A 22,935-nucleotide genomic window follows, 5' to 3' on the forward strand; every position below is an offset into this window, starting at 1 on the left:
TAACAATCCACGATAAAATGACATGCAGTATATATTTTAATAGTTTTAGTCTCAGGAAGGAGGGGGCAGGGAAACAGAGCTGTAGGACTCAGAACAGTGGCATTGAGTAGGAGGCTATGAGGAAAGTGATGGTGTGTGTGTGAGTGTGTGTGTGTGTGTGTGTGTGTGTGTGTGTGTGCAAGCCATGTGCTAGTGACAGCTGAGGTACAGTGATGAAAGGCGGGAGAGAAAGAACAATAAGGAAAATGTGGAAATGCTCTTTTGACCCTGCTATGACCCAGACAGTACCTTAACTTACTAGGAAACACATCTGGGGTTGACCTGCTCCAGATTTGATCAGTTCCAAAGTAGGTTTGGGGCTTTATACTATTTCATTTGGGGACCCAGTTGAACTTTTCCATGTATTTTATGCGCTCACTGGGCTGTAAGCAACATGGACGGTGCCTTAGATAGAAGATAAAAAGAAAATGTACAGCTGCAGGATGTTCAGGTCTACTTAGTGACAGGTTCTGGGTGGAATGTTCTACTTTACGGCATGTTCTACATATTTCCTGTCCTGCTCACCAGAACCACCAGAGACTTCCTCGAGCACCAGAGTCCTCAGAGCCATAAAGGGTTTTTGTGTTCTCTACCAGAAGCAGAATGTAGGACATGGGACCTTTTGTCAATCAGTGAAAACAGTACATTTTATTAAGCCAAGTGTGGAAACAGCAGTCATGCTTCATTCATGGTCGGTTTGTTATTTGTGAGTTCTCTGTACTCTGTATATCCTGTGAAACTACTCACCTCATGGTTCTCTGGGCACGTTACAATGATTTCCGCAGAAGTGCCACAGATCTTACATTTCAATTGTTTCTTTTTTTATATGATAGAAAACACTTTTGTGTGTTTGTGCCAGGCCAGTGACACATGTTTTTTTTTTGTCAATTTTCCCTCTGTATCTATTAGTGGTAAGTGTTTATATACAACCTGTGCCTGTGCCAACCAGTTTTTGTTCGCTTTAGATCCTGTCTCCTGACCACACACAGAACACCACCACTAGTAACTAACTAACTCATTTCTGTATGTTTTGTTTCCTGTTCTTTCTTTAAGTATTAGTCACAGATTTGTATACTAACACTAACTTAAGATAAGCTGTGAAAAAATGCTATGGTCCGGTTGTACATGTTTTTTTTAAATAAACACAAGTGTCTAACGACTACATATGAGCATGAGTGTATAAGTACACAAGTGTATAAGTATACTATGAGTATTTGTGAGTGTATAAGAATACGAATGTATAAGTATACAAGTGTATAAGGATACATGAGTATATGAGTATTGTAGAACTGCTAATGGTTTGGTGCTTACAGTAACCAGTACAAGAGATGTATGTGTATTGGTCTGGAGGTGTGTATAGCAGTACTGTAGCCAAGATAAGAGCTAAGGCTGTTAACCTTGGAGCCTGACAGCTGTCCAGCAGCATAGAGAAGAGGCAGCTAGAGTGGACTAGAGGCTGAAGAGGGGCTGAAGAGTAGATGGAGATTATATTTACCTACAACAAGACAAACAGAGGCCTATTCATACGCAACTTTATTGATTTGAATGGTGTTCGCAGAGGGTTGTTCTCTTACATGGGCAAAACTCAACACAGAAGCGTTCACTTACAGACCCAGAGTTTCATAGGTCAAAGGTCAAAAGGTCACAGGTTGTCCTTCCTGTCTCCTTTTCAGCCTTCCAGGCTTCCGGTAATAACCCACATGATCTCATTAAGCAGAAAGCTGCATGTCAGAGATCTATTCCCATGACAACGTAATGAATGAAGAAAAAAGGGCGGGCAAGGGAATTATGCAATTAACAGAAAATAAATAAATGCATTTGAAGGTCATTTCCATATACAAATATACTTTGTTATGAAGCTTATGATACAAGCAAATCCTTTTGCCTCCAACATATCATTTACAAAATAGATTATACATTGTGTTATAGGAAGCTCTTTAATAAAAATATACAAATTAGAGGAGTGCTCTGGCTATATATGTTATTTTATAATGTGAAGTTTATATATATATATTTATTTATATATATAATAGTACAATTTTCCACAGAGTTCTATTCTGAGGGGGCAGTGTCCACTCAAAACCACACTCAATGAGGAGTGACTATAAGAGATTCATTGCGAAGTGGCAAATATTTCACTATAAACAGATACCAAATGTCCATATACCTTAAAATGTGTTTTCTAAAATATGGCAGTTATATAAAGAGTCAGAGGAACACAATTTCACCCTCTTTTAATTTAACAAAATATTTGATGTAAAAATGCTATGTTGACCTTTAATGGAAAAAAAATAAATATTTATTTTTCTTAATCATTCTAAAAGGTATTTTCTCAAACTTACTGTAAGTGGCTTTAGACACAAAACCTAGCTTTAAAATGGCTGACATATTCATCTGTTAAAGGCACTTTCTTGGAAAACAAAGTTACATCACAGTAATCATGTAATTGACAATATGTACAGCTCGAATATACAAATACAATAAAGAAAGTGTTAGCGTCTAGATTCCATATCTGTATAAATACCTGTCTCGCTGACGTATGCTGCATAACTTATTTGATCATGTTCAATACAAATACACCTGCAATAGTTTTTCTTTGGTTTGACTTCAGTAAAATGCTGTTTGGTGAAAAAGTCTATTCTCCAGATCACCTGCCATAGAACTAAATAAACTCATACCAATGACTCCTGTTCAATGTGGCCATTTACAACGAGGTTGCGATGACATGGATAGGAGATGTGGCACACGACCCTGTCTGCATATCTCCGTCCACTTCAGCTGTTCCGCTGCTTTGTGATAGTGGTTTACTGGAATGTAAGGTTTGCAGTCTTATACGGTACTGAAAACCGCGACTGTGAAACACTGCAGGGTTAAGTTGAGAGAGCACAGCGAAACGCAACACTAAAACACTACACCGTAAATCAACGCTAACTCTCTAAGGACATGTTTATGAGGATGCTGTATAACTATGCAATATGCAGATGAATATGCAGTATAAGACCCTACAGACAACAAATCATAGCCATACAGCAGAGATATGAGTGACAACAATTTCTGTTAGAACTGGAACAAACAGTGAAATAATACACAAGACCGTCTCAATAAACATCACTACCCTATGGATGTACTTTCTGTGATAAGCCTCTGTACACATGCACTGTTACACTGTACCTCTCTGTTTGTTATTGAGAGTCTTTAAACAACTGTAACCCAACTTACTTACTCACTCCGATATTGTAAGCAATGTTGTAATCCCATATTAGAGACAAAACAAAGTCATGTACAGTTGACATAAAGGGCCACTTCATAGCAATCTGTAAGCAATGCGGTGATGTATAAGTCACTGTGTATGTGACAAAATAATAATGACATATGCACATGTTCCTGGCAAAAGAAACTGCATAACAGCACAAACAACACAACAAGAACCAAAGTGGCCACACAACACATATTTTTGGCCTCTCAGTTTAAATATATGTATATGTATATATATATATATATATATATATATACTGTATATAGCAGCCATATGGATACTGGGATCAGGTCTTGCGTAGGGGGTTGACAAGGCAATGGTATAAACACACCAGAGGAAGCTGTGGGGCGGTGTGTCACGGGGCACTCACACACACACTCACACACACACACACACACACACACACACAAACACACCACTGTTCTGCTTAAACTCCACTTAAATCAGCCTCCCAATCAGAAAGCTGACACTTTCAGCTCTCTGGCAGTGTGTCCAATGAAGGGCACTGTTCGGCTACACTAGTGAAGATGTCAGTCAGGGTACTTCAGGGTTTGCCTGTGTGAGTAAAGAGGAGGATTTTCATGTCCATCCACTGGGAGAGGATTTTTTCCATCTGAACGTCTCCTCCAACCACACATGTGTTTACTGATTAGAATGCATTGGCTTGCGTGGTCTTTGAGGAGGGGTGGTCTTTAACATGGGCAAAACTTAACACATTCTTGGGTCTATTCAGAGCCTCCACAAACCAGACCTGATCCGGTCTCAGGTCGTAGGTGGACTTACTGAAGACCCCACTGTGGGCTGCTGGCTGCAGTCTCTCTGAGCCCCTGTGTGGAGTGGATGTCCCACTGCGCCCAAAGCTCATGAGGAAAGCATGACAGGGAGGGCTGAACGTCCAAGGCGATTACAGGTGGAAGTTTATTTCTTTAAGGCGAAGGGGGCTAATTATGTTTTTAAGGTGGAGGGGGCAAGGGGGGGAGGGTGGTGGTCCATTATCTGCAGGCACAAGAGTCCACGGTCATGTTGGGGTAGACCTTGAGCACCACGTTCTTGTCCTCATCCAGGAAGAGGATGCTGAGGGAGGACATCTTCTCAGGGACGCAGCAGGGCTCTGGGATTCCTGGCACCACCCCCACCGCCCGCACGATGCTCTGGATGGTGGCGTGGTTGGAGGGCTTCAGAGACTGGAGGAGAGGTAGAGAGAGTACAGGACAGGACAGGAGAGGGGGAATAGGAAGAATTAGGGTCAGCGTGGTTTGTTTTGCAAATACAGAAATCCTGTCCCGTTTCCTTTCCCAGGCTTGTAAAACACTTTTTTGATTGTAAGTAACACAATAAAGACGCAGGGAAACACTTTTGGGTAACAGCCGGTGCCTGTGGAAAAAAAATTACTGCCAATGATTGAACGCTTTTGATTAAACCCACAAGTCAATTTTCTTCAACAAAACAGCTGTCAGTAACTAAAGTGTTGTTCGAGAATCAGAGTGCACACACAGCACTGTATAACACTCTAGTTGGTTCAGTATGGAGGTCGTATCGTGTAGTACCCACTGCTGAGACATGCACTTTTAACAAAACATTATCAGAAATAAAACATTATATATAATTAAGCAAACAACCTGTTGTACAGAAATGTCAGGAAAACACCACAAACAACAAACTTGTATTATGGTAACTGTTCAGCCTTATGTGTTATGTTATGGAAATTAAAATAAATTATGTTTTTTGCCTGGCAGGGACCTTAGAGTCTAGACCTTAATACCTCTCAGCATTCCCTACAAGTATTATGTCACTATTTCAATACTAGGATAACAACCTGAATGGCAGAAATTACTCAAACAACGTATCTAGAATTTGAATGCGCTGATTTGCCATCAGTCACCAGAGATCAGAATTCCCTCTGACTCCAAACGTTACTTTTGTTTAATGTAGTGTAGTAAATGTAGTGCATGAGATGCATTTAGTAATCTTGACAAGGTATAATAGATATTATAATAGATAATAGATATGCAGGACATATTTGATCCCTGTCAAATGTCAGTGATATTTTTAAAAGATTGCTGACTGACGATCAGTTTGTATCACATGTATTCCTTGTTTGATTTAATTGTTTTTAATCGCTGCCATGCCTGTGCACTGAGCTTGATCTTCTGGCGTTACACAATAACAACACAGGGTGGCGCTTTAGTCATATTTTCTATCTTTCGCACTGGGGTGCAAGCAGTTACTTTGCTATGAGGTGTCAATACGCATGGGTTAACAGCAGAAGATTTCAGCATGACACGGCGATTGTTACACAAACACATACACACACTCACGCAGAAAAATAGAGGGGAGGGGGGCCGGACAATAGGGGACCTTTAGGAGAAATAGACTGGAACAGGTGGACTACTGAGAAAACTTAATGTATATTTACCAACCTTTGGCATTGGGAATTGGCAGGAGCCTGCGCAGTAATAGGCATCAAAGGACTTGGGAGAGATAATCCACTCGCTCCAGCCAATGTCTGCGAAGTCCACCTTCAGGTACCTGCGCGCGCAATTCCGCGGCTCATTCCACTGCTTCTTCCGCGCCTTCTTGATGGTGTGCTCGTCAAACTGTAGTAGCGGGTTCTTGTGTCGGTGGTTTTTGCGAGGCTTTTTACGTGGCCTCTTGGCTGGTTTGCTCTCGACAGGGTCGTACGGACTAGTTTCGTCCCAGCCGTTGACGTCATATGGATACTCTGGGCCTGGAAGTTCATTGTTCTGTAAAGGCAAGAGGATATTAGAGGATCGTCTCCTCCTGGCATGAATTGTGGCATTACGGTTGTGTAGTCCCAGGCGTTGGAGTCCCGGAATGACTGCGGTTTTGTGTCTTTGCAGCGTTGAGACCACGCTTTCGGGCTCAGAAATGGCTGAGTCGTTGGCATAGACCAAAATGTAAGGTGTACGGTCTGACAGAAGTTGTTTCCAGGGCCTTCGACCCTGCGAATCGATGTCAACACCTATGAGGAGCTCGTCATGGTGTTTGGCCTGATTAACCACGCGCGTAATGTCCTTCCACTGCCACGAGATGAAGTCTCTGTACATTGTAGAAACATTGATACGGAAGTGGCCGAGAGTTCTGGTGTAGTTGGCAACGGAGGCAAAACTCCAAATGCCTAGCTGAATGTGCTTGCGCTGCCGCAGGCCTTGACGAGGGCAGTGTTTTGGCCGTGCGCAGCCGTGAGTGTGGTTGTTGAGGTCCCCGATATAATAGTGCAGCGTGGCTGAAAGCACTTCTTCCGATTTGGTGAGGGACGTCAGGTTAAAGATCTGCAAGGGCTTGTTGTTGATGGTCCCTGTTTGTAAAAACACAAAAATGCTTTACTTAAGAATTACAAACAGGGATACAGCATTCCTGTGGTCAGGTCTTTTGTAAAAGCATCTAAAGCAAGTAGGCCTAATAAGTGGAGGTTTCTAAGGCACTCTTCATAAACCCGGATTCATAAAATGTACGTCTTGAAATTTGCATTGCCAAAGACAGCCAGTAGAGAGCAGTACTTTCTTAGATATTAAACGGGGTTGCCTGTCCCGGGCAGAAAGTGCTCGCAGTACCAAATTACTACAACCGCAGTGAACTAATGCATTTTAAAGTTTCAAAAACGTCTCCATCCATCAACCTAAACATGTGCTTAGATAACATGACGGATACATTAGGCTACCTGTTTCTATCATTTAACAGAATATGAACATAAGGTTGGCATCTACAGCTATGATTCAAGAGACGATTGTGTAATAAAACGAAAATGTGGTTTAAATGACGAATTATATTAAAATTCGAATTAATGTATTGGACAGAGCCAAGCTGTTCTCCACGTAGATCAAATGCGTTTGGAAATTACATTACACTTCCCCCTACGCTTCGTAGATCAACAGGTGGATTCACAGCTTGAGCAGCAGACACGAACAAGTGCAGCAGCAAGGCTGCAGTGTCACACAAATCTCTCACCGTCGGAAGACCGTAAAACAACAACACTGCTAAATATGACAACAAAGGGCACATTTAGCATTTCATATTTACAGTAAAGTCTTGACATTTTCACAACCTCGTCACAAGTCCCAAACCATGTGTTTACATACCCAAATGCGCTCTGAAACTCCGAACAGTGTTACCGTCCTTGAAGGGAAAACCTGCCCGGTTATACTTCGCATAGAGCATCTGCATGTGTTCGGACACCGTGTCTTGTAGACTCAGGTCGCCCTCTGCTTTGGCGTGGTGGTCTTTCTCCTGAGCGTCCACGATAAGCCCCAATTCCACCTCTTTAGTGATCCCCGTAAAATGCTCTTTCAAGCGAGCACAGTATCCAACATATAGATAACTCCATCCCAGAAGCAGGACGAGCACACGCTGACAACTCGCCATGCTTTGGTATAAGTCCGACTACAGAGTTGACAAAGTTCGGAGTTCCTCTAGGCTGTCGCTGCAGAGAAAGTCCCCGAAATTGTGTCTGCCGTGCGAGAAACCATCACCCGGGTAGGGCGATAGCAGTGGAGACTGAAGTTCAAACGACTGGGGACGATTGTGAACTGTCCTCGCATATAAAGTGTTGTAAATCCTGTTTGCGTCAGTGCGCCGGGGATGTTAGTGCAAATTGAGGTCCTCCACCTTGCAGTTGACTGTAGGGGTCCAGAGGGGTAGTCCCTATGATTTTGTATCTTAACTATGGGCCGATGTCCGAACCGAGAGCCAATCGCACCCCTTCTTAGCTTTCATAGAAAGTAAATCGCGTTGTGCTTGTAATATATAGGGGTTGTGAGAGCAGTTGGATATTCCTCTCCAACACGGAAACCGCGCAAGAGTGGGCCAGAGAGAGAGGGAGGGAGAGAGCGAGAGCGACAGAGAAAAAAAGAAAGAGAGAGAGAGAAAGGGGGGTGGTGGCGGCGTGTGGCGAGAGAGTGCACACAAATTGGACTAAAATATTTATGGTTTAACATGAACGCGCACTCGGTTATCTCTATTATGACTCTCACATTAACGATACAGTTGCTCTGTAAAAGTCCTTCAGACTGATTTTGTTATTGTTAGTGCAAAACACACAATAAACTGCCACGATAGATATCGTGATTTGGATTTGTAATTCATATTGCCTCTGCCACAGGTAACAATATCTCTGTTTCGTCATGTCTTAGCCTCAGACGCATGATATTAACCTCCCCTGTGAGCGATGAAATGACTCATTTTCTGTTTTGAATGGTCGAAAGTAAGATCCGTGAAATGTTTCACCACAAAGCTGTGCGTCTGGGGTGCTGTGCTGAATGCCGTGGCTTATTGGCGGCATTAAAGGCTCTCGCTCCCATTTACCCGAGTTCAATAGAGTTAAGCACACACATCCTGTACACGACGGCCTGATCCGGATGACCCATCGCATCCCCTACACGCCAGATCCATAAGCAGGCTTTAAATGCACCCTCTTCCACACGCTATTTGACTCGTTGCCAGAGATGTCCCCACTTTATGGATATCTTATCATTTGATAGGATTGTTCAGGGTTGTGTAATTTTTATTCATAGTTTGAATGGTGAGTTGCATGTAGATCTTGTCATCCGAAGGATAATTGCATTGCACAAACGAAGAAGGTTCTACCTAGATACCTTAATATCGCAGAAAATATGTCAATATTTATATGGGGGAAATAAGTCATATTCTATTTTGTTCATAATGGTTGATCTATCCCAACCGGTCTCCAAATAAACCCTAAACCACTCTGCGTGTGTGTATGGGTACTTCGATCATTGATGCGCATGATGTGCGTGTGTGTGCGCTTGCGCGTGTGTCTTCCTGCAGTGGGCCGCTTCATCACTTCCATCTCGCCACATCAGTGAGCTCAGGTCCTGTGAGGCAAAACGAGTATAAACGTGTGTGACTGAGCGGCCCGTGAACTGCCACCCAGCCTGCCTACGGAGGGTTTGCTCTGTGATTAGTCCACACAGGGCTGCACGAGTGCTTGGTGGGTTAGCAAGGGGGCGGGGATGCGGTCAAATTGGTCGCAAAAGCAAAGTCCTGAGTAACCCGTCCGGAATGTGAGAATTTTGAGGTGGACTCGCCGTTAGGAAGGGCGAGATCCTCAACAGCAGCTGAATTCGGGACAGATCTGTCCTGATCTGGCCAGCAGACCTGTTCCACATTAAACTGCTGATAGGGTGTGTGTGTGCAACTGCAAGAATTTATCATGCAGTTTCTACTTGAAGGAAAAACATTTAGTACACACACACAGCTCCCACATTACTGTCAAAGCCTGCAAAAGGAACCCATTAAAAGATCGTTCATTCGTTGTTATTCTTCTCTAATTAAATGCTTCCCCCACCGCCCCTTTGATAAAATCAGCTCTGGGCTAGGGGACCTTTTAGGGGGACGCCTATAATCAGGGGGGGAAAAAAATCCGGTGGCGGCAGCAACGACCTGGAAGAGCCCCAAACCAGGAAATGGGCACCAGCCGCAAGCTCTGGGCATTTTGAAGTCTATTTGTAAACGTAAGCCTCTCATGAGTTGGAAAAGGAACCATTATTGAATGACTAATATGTAAATTATGAAGGATTTTGATGTGGGATCTGGGTGCAATACAGAACTGTACCCTCCCTTCTTTCTCTCTCCTTCTCAAATGGCCAGTGTTCCTCCACTCCAGCTCACAGCCAGAGGGTAGACATGAAAGGCTTGCCATCATCTATCAAAGACCCCCCCCCCCACCCCACCCTCCACACACATACACTCTGCCTTTAATTTGTTTAGACAAACAGTAGAAACATTTTCTTGGGCCGAGTTGGTGCAACAACAGCACTGGGCCCTCCACAGCATGCTTCTGGCACACAGGACAAGTTTCTCAGAAGCAGATCCTTCATGTTCACACAGAGTGGTGCACCCCTCTCAGTCACTGTCATCACATATTTAAGACGCAGAACGTTAAAACAAAGGGGAATTGTTTGTTCTCAGGTGGATTTTGACAGACAGTCAAAAATAATATAATTAAAAAACCAAAAACAAATGCAATAGACATGTGTTTGCAATTAGCTGGTGTAGAGGGACCACAATTCTGTCCAGCACAATCATTTCACCCATACAGCAGTGTGTTGGGTCTGATTCTATCATTTCACCCATACAGCAGTGTGTTGGGTCTGATTCTATCATTTCACCCATACAGCAGTGTGTTGGGTCTGATTCTATCATTTCACCCATACAGCAGTGTGTTGGGTCTGATTCTATCATTTCACCCATACAGCAGTGTGTTGGGTCTGATTCTATCATTTCACCCATACAGCAGTGTGTTGGGTCTGATTCTATCATTTCACCCATACAGCAGTGTGTTGGGTCTGATTCTATCATTTCACCCATACAGCAGTGTGTTGGTCTGATTCTATCATTTCACCCATACAGCAGTGTGTTGGGTCTGATTCTATCATTTCACCCATACAGCAGTGTGTTGGGTCTGATTCTATCATTTCACCCATACAGCAGTGTGTTGGGTCTGATTCTATCATTTCACCCATACAGCAGTGTGTTGGGTCTGATTCTATCATTTCACCCATACAGCAGTGTGTTGGGTCTGATTCTATCATTTCACCCATACAGCAGTGTGATGGGTCTGATTCTATCATTTCACCCATACAGCAGTGTGTTGGGTCTGATTCTATCATTTCACCCATACAGCAGTGTGTTGGTCTGATTCTATCATTTCACCCATACAGCAGTGTGTTGGGTCTGATTCTATCATTTCACCCATACAGCAGTGTGTTGGGTCTGATTCTATCATTTCACCCATACAGCAGTGTGTTGGGTCTGATTCTATCATTTCACCCATACAGCAGTGTGTTGGGTCTGATTCTATCATTTCACCCATACAGCAGTGTGTTGGGTCTGATTCTATCATTTCACCCATACAGCAGTGTGTTGGGTCTGATTCTATCATTTCACCCATACAGCAGTGTGTTGGGTCTGATTCTATCATTTCACCCATACAGCAGTGTGTTGGGTCTGATTCTATCATTTCACCCATACAGCAGTGTGTTGGGTCTGATTCTATCATTTCACCCATACAGCAGTGTGTTGGGTCTGATTCTATCATTTCACCCATACAGCAGTGTGTTGGGTCTGATTCTATCATATCACCCATACAGCAGTGTGTTGGGTCTGATTCTATCATTTCACCCATACAGCAGTGTGTTGGGTCTGATTCTATCATTTCACCCATACAGCAGTGTGTTGGGTCTGATTCTATCATTTCACCCATACAGCAGTGTGTTGGGTCTGATTCTATCATTTCACCCATACAGCAGTGTGTTGGGTCTGATTCTATCCTCTCACCCATACAGCAGTGTGTTGGGTCTGATTCTATCATTTCACCCATACAGCAGTGTGTTGGGTCTGATTCTATCATTTTACCCATACAGCAGTGTGTTGGGTCTGATTCTATCATTTCACCCATACAGCAGTGTGTTGGGTCTGATTCTATCATTTCACCCATACAGCAGTGTGTTGGGTCTGATTCTATCATTTCACCCATACAGCAGTGTGTTGGGTCTGATTCTATCATTTCACCCATACAGCAGTGTGTTGGGTCTGATTCTATCATTTCACCCATACAGCAGTGTGTTGGGTCTGATTCTATCATTTCACCCATACAGCAGTGTGTTGGGTCTGATTCTATCATTTCACCCATACAGCAGTGTGTTGGGTCTGATTCTATCATTTCACCCATACAGCAGTGTGTTGGGTCTGATTCTATCCTCTCACCCATACAGCAGTGTGTTGGGTCTGATTCTATCATCTCACCCATACAGCAGTGTGTTGGGTCTGATTCTATCCTCTCACCCATACAGCAGTGTGTTGGGTCTGATTCTATCATTTCACCCATACAGCAGTGTGTTGGGTCTGATTCTATCATTTCACCCATACAGCAGTGTGTTGGGTCTGATTCTATCCTCTCACCCATACAGCAGTGTGTTGGGTCTGATTCTATCATCTCACCCATACAGCAGTGTGTTGGGTCTGATTCTATCCTCTCACCCATACAGCAGTGTGTTGGGTCTGATTCTATCATCTCACCCATACAGCAGTGTGTTGGGTCTGATTCTATCATTTCACCCATACAGCAGTGTGTTGGGTCTGATTCTATCCTCTCACCCATACAGCAGTGTGTTGGGTCTGATTCTATCATCTCACCCATACAGCAGTGTGTTGGGTCTGATTCTATCATCTCACCCATACAGCAGTGTGTTGGGTCTGATTCTATCATTTCACCCATACAGCAGTGTGTTGGGTCTGATTCTATCATCTCACCCATACAGCAGTGTGTTGGGTCTGATTCTATCATCTCACCCATACAGCAGTGTGTTGGGTCTGATTCTATCATCTCACCCATACAGCAGTGTGTTGGGTCTGATTCTATCCTCTCACCCATACAGCAGTGTGTTGGGTCTGATTCTATCATTTCACCCATACAGCAGTGTGTTGGGTCTGATTCTATCCTCTCACCCATACAGCAGTGTGTTGGGTCTGATTCCATCATTTCACCCATACAGCAGTGTGTTGGGTCTGATTCTATCATTTCACCCATACAGCAGTGTGTTGGGTCTGATTCTATCATTTCACCCATACAGCAGTGTGTTGGGTCTGATTCTATCATTTCACCCATACAGCAGTGTGTTGGGTCTGATTCTATCATTTCACCCATACAGCAGTGTGTTGGGTCTGATTCTATCATTTCACCCATACAGCAGTGTGTTGGGTCTGATTCTATCATTTCACCCATACAGCAGTGTGTTGGGTCTGATTCTATCATTTCACCCATACAGCAGTGTGTTGGGTCTGATTCTATCATTTCACCCATACAGCAGTGTGTTGGGTCTGATTCTATCATCTCACCCATACAGCAGTGTGTTGGGTCTGATTCTATCATTTCACCCATACAGCAGTGTGTTGGGTCTGATTCTATCATCTCACCCATACAGCAGTGTGTTGGGTCTGATTCTATCATTTCACCCATACAGCAGTGTGTTGGGTCTGATTCTATCATTTCACCCATACAGCAGTGTGTTGGGTCTGATTCTATCATTTCACCCATACAGCAGTGTGTTGGGTCTGATTCTATCATTTCACCCATACAGCAGTGTGTTGGGTCTGATTCTATCATTTCACCCATACAGCAGTGTGTTGGGTCTGATTCTATCATTTCACCCATACAGCAGTGTGTTGGGTCTGATTCTATCATTTCACCCATACAGCAGTGTGTTGGGTCTGATTCTATCATTTCACCCATACAGCAGTGTGTTGGGTCTGATTCTATCATTTCACCCATACAGCAGTGTGTTGGGTCTGATTCTATCCTGTTCTGGATGTGTAGTTTTGTTTCCTATTTTGGACTTTATTAGTATTAGCATTGGTTAGTATTGTCCTCTTCACTGAACGGCTAGGACACATGAACAGGGCCTAGCCCCTCATAACACACAGCTTTAGGGTGAACATGTGTGAGATGGTATATGTTGTGAGTGAGTACACACTGTTAAGTAGGACACTGTTTTATATAGGACACAAATATAGTACTCACCCTTTCTACGTGCACTGAGTGAGGTAGTGAGGATGTGTCTAAGGACTCTCAAATGACACCTGTGCTAATCCGCACCAATGCAGTGAAAGAGGCTGAAGTCTGAAGTTTGTATTTATGAATTGTGATGGTATTGGGTAAGTGCTTGAGGACATTTTCGAAACGTTTGAGGAAGGCCACACACACGTCTTTAACCATCTTCCTCCTGCTCCCTGCCCACGCTTCCCTACACCCAGATGTTTTTCACCAAATGCGCTCACGCAAACACACACACACACAATTGCACAAATACAGACACACACAAATGTATACACTTGCATGCAACACACACATATATATATACATATCCACATACACACACGTATCCGTGCAAACATATACACACCCATCCACGACACATACATGTATGCAAATGCACAGAAACACACACATGCACAACACACAGAAACACACACACACACATTGGAGAATAAATGCAGTGGCCTAAAACAGCTTTTACACAGCTGAAATGAGAGGCTTCAGGCTGGGTTTAATAGGGCTTTAATTGCAGAGTGCTGGGCGGCCATTGGCTCTAGGTTTTCCTCCGGGTGATGTGGTCATAGATGACGACTTGAGTATAGAGATCCGACTGCAGGGGAGTTCTGGACGAGTTATCACCAGGGTAAGCCTGAAATGGGGGGGTAATAGACAGAGGGGTATTATATCAGACCACACACTAAAGCTGCAACCTCACTCTTCTTAAGGTGCTGTACGATCCACCAACCAGGGCAATACATATCTGATGTACCACGACTTGTTTTTCTGTTCCTACTCTTCTTACCACTGTAACGGTGCCCCTGTCCCCATTGTGCTTGTTCTAAGGGGGTCCAGGCACTGGTCTCTGTAAAGTGCCTTGAGACAATGTTATTGTTTTGACGCTACATAAATTGAATTGAATTGTACGTGAAAGACAAAAGCTCAATTCAGTTTAATCAGGAGGCAGTCTGTTGTTTTTGAATCCCTTATGTTCTTTTATCTGCTCCTCTGTAAAGCACTTTGAATGACCAATGTGTATGAATTGTGCTATATAAATAAACCTGCCTTATGATTAGAATACAGAACAGAATGTGTGTTCTCTTCTCCAAGCTTTGCCTCAGCAGAGCCAGTGGCTCACAGGCCCCTCTCCACCACCATTCTCCAGCTCGCTCCCTCTCTGTCTGCTCCTCCATTCGGCAAGCTTTTACTTCCCAAATAGCTCCCCTGCCTCCATGCCCTCAGGCAGATACAAAGGATGAGGAGGAGGAGGAGAGAGGGAGGGAGACAGGGATAGAGAATTGGTCCTTGCATGATTTCACAGTGCATTCCCTTGATCTCAGGGCAGGTGGTGAGTGTACAAGATTACGGTGTGTGTGTGTGTATGTGTGTGTGTGTGTGTGTGTGCATGTGTGTGTGTGTGTGTGTGTGTGTGTGTGTGTGTGTGTGTGTGCATGTGTGTGTGTGTGTGCGTGTGTGTGAAGGAAGCACCTGTCTCCACAACCGGCTCTTCCCAGGTGGAATGAAAACAGCAGCCATAATGTCCCTTCCATCAAGCTCACACATATGGTTCAGGGCTACTCCACCCCCACAGGGAGGACACACACTCAAAGAGGAGATACACTGACCACATTCTCTCATACACACACACACACACACACACACACACACACACACACACACACACACACACACACACACACACACACACACACACACACACACACACACACACACACACACATACATAATCTTAGCACAGCACACTTATACACATACACATGCACACATTCTGTCTGCCCCAGCACCAAATATACCTGTCGTTATCTTGAGTTTTGAGTGTTACATGAGAGGAAATAAGTCTCCTTTTTAAAACATAGTCAAAGCAGTGTGCTTACCATTTTCACACCACTCTCGCTCACCACAGACTGTTTCATAACATACAGTGGGGAAAATAAGTATTTGAACCCCTTGCGATTTCACAAGTTTGGCCACTTGCAAAGAAATGTGTGATCTATAATTGTAATGGTAGGTGTATATTAACAGTGAGAAACAGAATATCAACCAAAAAATCCAGAAAAATGCATTTTATAACATGTATGACTTTATTTGCATTTGATGCAAAAAATAAGTATTTGAACCCCCAAAACTGACTGACAAAAATGACTTAGTACTTGGTGGAATAACCCTTATTGGCAAGCACAGACGTCAGACGTTTCTTGTAGTTGGTCACCAGGTTTACAAACATCTCAGGAGGGATTTTGGTCCACTCCTCTTTCCAGATCCTCTCCAAATCTTTAATGTTGTGTTTTCAATGGGAGGGAATGAGGGAATGAGGTTCAAGCCCAATATTCCATGTTACATGGCCCCATCCATAGTCCCCTTGATGCGGTGGAGTCGTCCTGTACCCTTGGCAGAGAAACAGCCCCAAATCATAATGTTTCCACCTCCATGTTTGATGGTGGGTATGATGTACTCTTGGGGTCATATTCAGCATTCCCCCCCCGTCAAACACGGCAAGTCGAGTTGATGCCAAAGAGCTTGATTTTGGTATCATCTGACCACATTCTGTCTCCCAATCCTCCCTAGAATCATTCAAGTGTGCAATGGTAAACTTCAGATGGCCCTGTACATGCGCTTCCTTGAGCAGGGGGACCTTGCGAGTGCTGCAGTACTTCAAAAAATTACAGCGTGGTGTGTTGCCAATGGTTTTCTTGGTGACTCTGGTCCCAGCTGCCTTGAGATCATTCACAAGCTCCCCCTGTGTAGTTCTGGGGTTATTCTGCACCTTTCGAATGATCACTGATTCCGCACGAGGGGATATCTTGCATGGAGCCCCAGACCTAGAGCGGGTGACAGTTGTTTGGTGTTGCTTCCATTAATGAATAATCGCAACAATAGTTATCTGCTTCTCACCAAGCTGCTTGCCCGTGGTTTTGTAGCCCATTCCAGCCTTGTGCAGGTCTACAATCTTATCTCTGACGTCCTTGGACAGCTCTTTGGTCTTGCCCATGGTGGTGAGGTTGAAGGTGTGAAGTATGATTCTTTGGACAGGTTTCTTTTATACAGGTCACCAGTTGAGATCAGGTATACCTCGTTAGACCTAATGAAGACTAATCTGTGTGCTTTTTGGGCACATAACTGGCCATTGGGAGCCAGAATTCTTGCTGTTTGCTTGGGGGTTCAAATACTTATTTTTTGCATCAAATGCAAATAAAGTCATAAATCTTATAAAATGCATTTTCTGGATTTTTTAGTTGATATTCTGTTTCTCACTGTTAAAATACACCTACCATTAAAATTCTAGATCACACATTTCTTTGCAAGTGGCCAAACTTGCTATGTCGGCAGGGGTTCAAATACTTATTTTCCCCACTGTAGCTACTTCTAATGTACTGTATGAGTTGCAAATGACACTGGCATTGTCAACCATTGGTCTTTTGGTTGTGGGAAAAGGTAAGTGAGAGGTGGAGGTGAAAGATAAGGAGAAGCCGCACTAAATGGGTGAATTTATGGATACTACAATGACAGGCTCAAGGGTCTTTCCCAATCCTGTGTCGAGACCTGGAGATAGAACCTTGGATTGAAAACAAACTGCTGAACCGCTGGTGAGAGTGGTCTACCTCACAGATCACACACACACTCTCTCCGCTGCTGATTCAATATGCTCAACCGGCTGAAAAGCCCCCCCGACAGGGATGCCAACGGTGCGGGACTCACCGCAACAACTAGGGCCGCCGATGCTCACTTACGGCCCACCATTGGACGACTGCTTGGTGTGTCAGGGGCTTTAGCAATTAACTAAGTAGTATTAAGTCAGTTAGTACGTAAATCTGTCAGACATTTAGTTGGTCAGTAAGAAATTCAGTATGAGTATATGTAAGTAGGTAAGTTAATGAGTATGTCATTAAATTAGTAAGTAATTAAGTGAGTAAATAAGTAAGTGAGTAAACAATAGTAATTATTTAAGTCAGTAAATAGGTAAGTAAGAAGGAAAATGTGTATGTCAGTGTTACGGCCCTACTAATCAGGCCAGGGGCTCCGCCCCTTTATTGTGTTACGGCTGTGCTTTATTCATCCTGCAGGTGTGAGTGCTGAACCAAATGGGCTGGCCTATAAGAGGCTGGTGTTTCCTATGGACGCTTTCTCTGCTCTCTGCTCTGGGTTTCTGCGTTGCCGTTCCAAGGTTGGATTGTTCCAGTGGTGAGAGCCTGGTGTAGACGTCCAATCAAGGAACTCCTCCGGGAACTCTTCCTCCGTCCTCGTCGCGTTTATACACTTTTATTGTTACTTGTTTGTTTACCCCTAGACATATTGCACAACACTTTCATTTTAATACCTATACTGATTGTTTATATTATGTAAATAAAACCCTTTTAATTATAACAACGGTGTGGTCGACCCATTCAATGTCAGGTCTGCCTTGAGCCAGGCAGGCGTGACAGTCAGTAAATTAGTAAATAAATAAGTCAGTAAATAGATAAGTAAGCGTGTGTGTGTGTGTGTGTGTGTGTGTGTGTGTGTCTGTGAGTCAGCAGGCTGAGGTGAGAAGCATGAGGTGTGAGGTGGTGTAATGATTTGAGAGCAGAGCTGCTGGCCTCATTAACACCTGGCAGCAGAGAGGCACATGGGGAGGCCTGGGAAAGCACTCAGACACCCGTCAGCCTCACAGCCACACACTGCAGCCATGCATACACACAGCTACTGACATTAGAGGACATAGTCCTAGTCATAACTACGCTATGTTCCATGTTAAACTTGGAAAGTTACAATTAAATACTGTCAAATACTGACAGTTGAATACAGTTAACCGATCAGTGCGTCAATGACACACTTTGTTCGATGTTGATCATTCCATTAGTGTTATGGGCATATGTGACATGCATTTGAGGGGTCATTAGTATCCATAGTAAACTAAAGTGTTACTGAGGTGAAACAGGAAGCTGTGTATACGGATTACCGTTGCTTATTTCCTTTGCATTCGTTCCAGTTCTATGCATGAAGCCCTCCAGGCCCATTTGTATAGTGCATTACCCCTCAGGCACTCGAGCCAACAGCCGTACGGGTACCCAGGCCTTAAGTCTCTGGCTCATGTAGCCTCAGTCTCCCAGTCTGTCAGGCTTGCAGCCATCCAGGCACAAAGACCCCCAGGCAGCCAGTGCCTCAGCCCCTGAGGCAGCTTGTCCAGTGGTTGTGAATGCTATTCCCATGGCCTCTCCTCCCTGCATGCACTCTGCATACCTTGCAGAATGTGCCAATGCCGCTCTTGATAAGCTGAATAAAGTTGATTTAGACGAATCAAGAGCAATATAGGTGCACTGGTTATCATTAAGTAATTCCTCTAGTCACTGAGCCCTGCAGGCACCTTGTCCTGTAAACGCCACCATAACTCAGCCTTGCGGTCCCCACAGCACTGGGGTTTACAGCTCCCCCCTTAGGCTGGCCATGTAGGCTGGTAATGAGCCTCAACAGGTGATCTCAATCAACAGCCATCTGTTTGCTGAGGGAATGACACTCATATGTTCACACACACACACACACACACACACACACACACACACACACACACATTCAGACGTGCGCGCACACACACGCACAAACACACACACACACACACACACACAGGGGCGGACTGGGGGGAAAAAGTGGCCCGGGTGTTACTGTTAGACCGGCCCACTCAAAACACGGCGCGCGGCCCACTAAGTAAAGGCTGCGCTGCCCACTCAGCTGAATAAAGTTGATTTAGACGAATTCAGACAACAGAGAAGCTCGCTACATTTGCGCAACACAACCAAGCCCAAACGGCGCGCCTATTGTTTTGCTACCGGTCTAGCTGTATCCAGCGTGGTGCTGAGAGAAAAACATTGACGTTGTTAAAATGGGTTTGCATTAGCGTCGTTAAAAACGTGTTTATCTGACAGCACTTTTTTTTATACACTATTTTTGTACTTAATATATTCCAGGAGCAGAATCATCAATCTAGATAACATATTAACATTGTTTATAATGTAAGTGTGTAAAACATTGATTTTAGCATAACAAACTAGCTGGTAAACTTATTTGACACAAGTTAATAGAAATGATAAGATTGGCCCTTTACAACTACCACCATGGATAGCTTGCTCATCGATTGTAAGCAAGTGACTACGGCTAACATGTTGACAACAGCACCAGCTTGCTTATTTTACCAGATCATAACGGTCTCAATTTAGGTAGGCTAGCTGTAGGGAACGTTACCACAGCTGTGAATAGCAAGCAAACATTTGGCAAGGTCAACAACGCCACATCCTACCTTATCACTGTCACCAGTCGGTGGTTTTCCAAATAAAATGTAGGCTAGAGTAATTGACATTTAATAACACCTAAAACAAAATTCGACTGACGGAAGAGATTGACAGAGGCAGCGACGGGCTGTGCCTCATCCGTGTTAGAAGGGCTAGCTAGGGCTGACTGCACACGTCACTACGGTCAATGGAACAAAACAGGAAAAGCAGACAACCATACACACTGAGAAGTTCACTGTCATAGACAAAAACTGAAACAAAAACATTCAAAACACAAGTACGTACACATATAGCCGTGTTGCTTACCTTGGGGTCTACGTTGAGGATTTTGCGATCTCGTTTGTTTTTGAAAAGCAGACCAGTGGAGTTCTCTGCTATCACCTGGTAGTTGGCACTAGCATTTGAAGTGGACACCTGTGTCTCCCAGTTATAGAAACTGCACAAACACACACACAAACGCACACACAAAAAAACGTGCCCACACACAGAGACAGACAAGATTAGATTGACCTGTTCAATGAGATGCTTTCACATGAAAGCTGTCCTCTGAAAAAATGAATGACCTGGAAATCACACACACACACACACACACACACACACACACACACACACACACACACACACACACACACACACACACACACACACACACACACACACACACACACACACACACACACACACACACACACACACACACACACACACACACACACACACACACACACACACACAAAATCCAGAATGTAATCAAGCCAGATCAAACATAAACCAAAATGTCAATGAGTTTAGCATTGGTAATGGTTTTGCTTTCGGGGCACCTTTGAAAGGAAGCAACACAATGGAACAAGTCAAAGGAAACAAAACAAACAATAAACATCTAAAATGAAATGACTACCTACAGTCGGCAACTGCTATGCATTAAGACCCTAATTCTGGCTACGTTTTTTAATTTAATTTTATTTGAAAGCTTCTTTATGTGAACAATTAGCATTGACACATTAAAAAGTGAGAAGGGAGGAGAGAGAGAGAGAGAGAGAGGATCTGTTTCTAATTTGATGGCTGGAGCTTAGGGGTGGCTGAAGGACAGGCATTAGGCTGACAGAACTGTGGATCCTCAGGAATTCCATTTATTCCAAGTTTAGGATTCCAAAATAAAGGACAGATTAGTCAATGGCAACCGTTTGGATCCGCCTTTCCTTTCCCACTTAGCGGTGTTGACACAAGCACAGAGGCATCAGCATGTGTGTGTGTGTGCGTGTGTTTGTGTGTGTGTGTGTGTGTGTGTGTGTGTGTGTGCAAACCCCACGTGTGTGTGTATGTGCTTGTGCATGTCTACGTTGGCTTGTATGTGTGCACGTGTGTGCCAATGTTGTGTGTGTATGTGTGTGTGTGTGTGTGTATAACAGCATGTGAGGGCCCAGGGACAGGGAAAGCTAACACGAGGGACATCTTAGCTGGGCGAAATGCAAACCGTATGTGCTGATTGACTTGTTGGGATCAGTGCAGGAAAACCAGGCCATTGTTCACAGGAAGGCACGAGGCTCCATAATCTCACAACTAGTTTTCAGGGGGACAAATCAGGAGCAGGTGAGCAGGACCTTGTGAAGGTAAAGCAAGCTTAGGCGATTCACAGCCACACACACACACACACACACTCTCACTCACATACCTACACAAACACACACACACACTCACACACAAACACACACTCACATAAACACACACACACACACACGCACAAATAAACACACACTCACATACTGTACATACACAGTCACATACATACACACACACACACACATAAACACACACTCACATACATACACACTCACATACATGCACACACGCACTCACGCACGCACACACATAACAAAACACACGGATAACAGAATGAATGGCATGCAATCAGGAACGCAGAAATAGAAAAACTGCTGTGTAAAGGGAGATAATCTCATTCCATTAAATTAAAAAGTAATTAATTAATTAAATAATTACATAAGGGACTCACTCTAGCAGGCAAGTAAATGTGAGCCAATCTTTGTGATGGCATTGACAACCTTGGGCCCAAAGTTCAAGTTCAAGTTCAAAGTACTTTATTGTCATTGCCACAAAGACAACGAGACAGTAGATGCAGCAACAGACTTCTTCCACAGCTAAATAATAATAAATAACAATCAATAAATAGATTCATAAATATCATAAGTTAAAAAAAAAAAAAAAAAAAAAGCAATATATCTCCATATTAATGTGCATCAAGTGTTAGAGTGCAGTCCATGGGGGGCGGAGCGGGCTGGGCCGGGGAGAGATGAAGGGGGGTGGGCTGGGTGAGCTGTTGAGGAGCCTTATTGCACAGGGATAGAAGCTCTTTGCCATCCTGGAGGTGCGTGCCTTTTTTGATCTGAACCTTTTCCCTGACGGGAGTAACAGGAACAGATGATGGGCAGGATGGGAAGGGTCTGTGAGGATGCGTTTAGAGCACTGCAGGCAACGGGAGGAGGAGATGGAAAAGATGTCGGGCAGCTCTGCTCCAATGATCCTTCCCGCTGTTTTAATCAGCCTCTGGATGGCTGCCTGCTCCGCCTTTGTGCAGCTGTAGAACCATACATTCAGGCAGTATGTAAGCACACTCTCTATAGCGCAGCGGTAGAAGTTATACAGCAGCCTCTGGGAAACGTGTTCTTTCCTCAACTTCCGGAGGTAAAAGAGGCGTTGCTGGGCCTTCCCCAAAACGGAAGCTGTGTTTTTGACCTAGGACAACTCCTCCGTCAGTGTCAGACCCAGAAACT

General features: G+C 44.0%; 2 protein-coding genes across 2 annotated transcripts in view; both read right to left on the bottom strand.

Moving 5' to 3' along the window:
- Positions 1 to 4,287: 4,287 nt before the first annotated feature.
- bmp3 (bone morphogenetic protein 3) lies at positions 4,288 to 7,697 on the bottom strand (the record flags this gene model as incomplete). The annotated part of the gene is made up of 3 exons (XM_080852182.1): positions 7,396 to 7,697; positions 5,716 to 6,614; positions 4,288 to 4,479 (listed from the first exon to the last, which is right to left on the bottom strand). Exons 1-3 carry the CDS (start codon positions 7,676 to 7,678, stop codon positions 4,288 to 4,290), a joined length of 1,374 nt encoding a protein of 457 aa, XP_080708308.1. The 5' UTR covers positions 7,679 to 7,697.
- Positions 7,698 to 14,421: 6,724 nt separating this feature from the next.
- The window catches only part of cfap299 (cilia and flagella associated protein 299), a gene marked incomplete at both ends in the record, with an annotated part of 94,311 nt that continues 85,797 nt past the window's right edge, over positions 14,422 to 22,935 (bottom strand). Inside the window, 2 exons of the mRNA XM_080852858.1 lie at positions 14,422 to 14,517; positions 20,453 to 20,582. Of these exons, the coding sequence (XP_080708984.1) occupies positions 14,422 to 14,517; positions 20,453 to 20,582 (226 nt within the window). The remainder of the gene's footprint in view (positions 14,518 to 20,452; positions 20,583 to 22,935) is intronic.

This window comes from Sprattus sprattus (genome assembly GCF_963457725.1).
Source record: "Sprattus sprattus genome assembly, chromosome: 15".
In the NCBI taxonomy this organism is placed as follows: domain Eukaryota; kingdom Metazoa; phylum Chordata; class Actinopteri; order Clupeiformes; family Clupeidae; genus Sprattus; species Sprattus sprattus.